We start from the raw sequence: 2873 nt of genomic DNA, 5'->3' as shown, positions 1-2873 counted from the left end.
ATATATATATATATATATATAGGAGGCCCTTCTGTTGTTGCCACAACATCTTTCTAGGAGATGGAAACTCTGAGTGAAAACCTGCGACACTGACAATATTCGATGATGCAGACTAGTTCTTTTTTTTCGAGATTATATTGTCCATGTTCAGAGAGTGGGACTGGATTTGTGCAAATCATTTTCCCACTATAAAAATCATCATGCATAGACATCGCTTGAAAAAATAAAGTAAGACATATAACAAAAATGGCTGGTCGTAGCCTTTGCATATGTGGGATTTCAATCAGGTGATGGCAATACTCGAACACGAGTTTGCAGCCATCTTGAATGTACGTATGTATGTATGTATGTATGTATGTATGTATTATGTATGTATGCATGCATGTATGTATTTATGTATGTATGTATGTCATTATTCAGTTTATTTCAAGATTCTTGCTAATAGAGAAAGAACCGGTTTCTAACCTAGATCCAAGGTTACTTCACTGGAATTTCAACATCAACAACAGGGTATTTTTGTTGGTATGTATGCATATATGTATGTATGTATGTATATATGTATGTATGTATGTATGTATTATGTATGTATGTATGTATGTATGTATGTGCAGATTTGTATGTTTTCTTTATGTATTCTCATGCATATAGCTACATATCTAGACATGTTCATATATATTTTAATGATAAACTTCTGAAAAGTTTTACAGATTTTTACACTTCCAGTGATAAATTGGCTCTGTAATCTTCGAATTAACTTTCTCCTTTCTAGTTTTGAGAAGGCTAATTTCTCAAGATTGTTAGTTAGGCAGTGTAATGCATATCTCAGGGTCCCTTATAATTACAGGTAGGTATAAGCCTAAACTTGTAATCTGGACAGAGTAACTGAGTAACTGCAAATTATTCAGCGTAGGTGTTCCCTTTTTCATATATGTATGCATGTATGTATGTATTTAGATATAAAGAGAGTTGGGAGAAAATAGGCAAATTTAAAGAAATCTAGTGCTATCATCCGTCAAAATGAAGTTAGTGAGGTTTAGAAGAAAGCACACTAAAACATAAGAAATCGTTACTTACTGTTGGTGTACGTTGTCCAAAGACCTTCTGTAACACCCAGGAATCCACTTAATATGTATACTAAAACATTATTGAAAGATGTGATCTTCCAGAATCGCATCCAAAGGAGGAGAAGCAAGTTCAATACGGTAACTGTTGATCAAAAACAAAGAGCATGATTTAGAAATATTATAATTTATAAATATGTTTTTAATATAATTTTATTGTTTCTTGAGAGGGTTATAAGCCAATAATAATATACGATCTGGTTCGATTTTCCTTCTTTATTGCAAGTCAATTGATTAGATGTCCAAACAACTAATTAATCGATTGTTTGTTTGATGTGCTAGTTAAACAATCAAACGGTTGATTGTAGGTCAAAGCTTTTTCGTCGCCATTTACAACCATTTCAGTGATTTGTTGACTTCCCCTCTCGTTCCAAGGGTCTGAAAGGTCTGTTTTTATATGACAAGGACTGCTTTTTTATATAAAATACGTATATTAAGGTTTAAGGTCAGTGTTACGTCACGTGGTTTACACGCACAAGAAATGGGGGAGGTGAGTTACTTCAGATTGTTGTGTAATTAAGTAACAACTGAATAAAACTTCCAATAAAATTTTTATAAAAACGTCTTTTGAAAAGATGTATATTTAGACATACATACATACATCCGTTCGTTGGCACTCCGTCGCTTACGACGACGAGGGTTCCAGTTGATCCGATCAACGGAACAGCTGAGCACTCCATAGACACGTGTACCCTTGACGTAGATCTCGGGGATATTAAGCGTGACACAGTGTGACAGGGCTGACCCTTTGAATTACAGACACAACAGAAACAGGAAGTAAGAGTGAGAGAAAGTTGTGGTGAAAGAGTACAACACGGTTCGCCACCATCCCCTGCCGGAGCCTTGTGGAGCTTTAGGTGTTTTGGCTCAATAAACACTCACAACGCCCGGTCTGGGAATCGAAACCGCGACCCTATGACCGCGTGTCCGCTGCCCTGACCACTAGGCCATTGCGTCTCCAAACTCAGAACGTAACTACAGAGAAATCTGTAATAGTCCTTTCCACTTTAAGTACAAAGCCTGAGGTTTGGGGGATAGAGGCTAATCGATTAGATCGAACCCAATGTTCGACTGGTTCTTAATTTATCGACACCGAAAGTATAAAAGGTGAAGTCAACCTCGGCAGAATTTGAGCTCAGAACGTAAAGTCAGACGAAATAATGCTAAGCATTCGCCCAGCGTGCTAACGTTTCTTATATCTTATATCTTGCCCACAAGGGGCTAAACATAGAGGGGACAAACAAGGACAGACAAAGGGGTTAAGTCGATTGCAACGACTTCAGTACGTAACTGGTACTTAATTTATCGACCCTGAAAGGATGAAAGGCAAAGTCGACGTCGGCGGAATTTGAACTCAGAATGTAGCGGTGGACGAAATACCGCTAAGCATTTCGCCCAGCGTGCTAACGTTTCTTATTTCTTTATTGCCCACAAGGGGCTAAGCATAGAGGGTGACAAACACGGACAGACAAAGGGATTAAGTCGATTGCAACGACCCCAGTGCGTAACTGGTACTTAATTTATCGACCCTGGAAGGATAAAAGGTGAAGTCGACTTCGGCGGAATTTGAACTCGGGACGTAACGGCAGACGAAATGCCGCTAAGCATTTTGCCCGGCGTGCTAACGCCTTAAAGGAAGTATATATTGTAAATATTCTTTCTTACTCTAGGTACAAGGCCCGAAATTTTGTAGGAGGGTTCAGTCGATTAGTTCGACCCCAGTACGCAACGGATACTTAATTTATCGACTCC

At 38.4% G+C, this 2873-nt stretch overlaps 1 protein-coding gene across 1 annotated transcript in view; it reads right to left on the bottom strand.

Moving 5' to 3' along the window:
* LOC106876344 (UNC93-like protein) overlaps positions 1 to 2873 on the bottom strand; it is a 62236-nt gene that overhangs the window by 2202 nt on the left and 57161 nt on the right. The window contains exon 5 of the mRNA XM_014924845.2: positions 1075 to 1206. Coding sequence (XP_014780331.1) covers positions 1075 to 1206 — 132 coding nt within the window. The remainder of the gene's footprint in view (positions 1 to 1074; positions 1207 to 2873) is intronic.

The sequence above is a fragment of the Octopus bimaculoides genome, chromosome 6, assembly GCF_001194135.2.
Source record: "Octopus bimaculoides isolate UCB-OBI-ISO-001 chromosome 6, ASM119413v2, whole genome shotgun sequence".
Lineage (NCBI taxonomy): Eukaryota > Metazoa > Mollusca > Cephalopoda > Octopoda > Octopodidae > Octopus > Octopus bimaculoides.
This window is presented reverse-complemented; position numbering and strand designations above follow the sequence as displayed.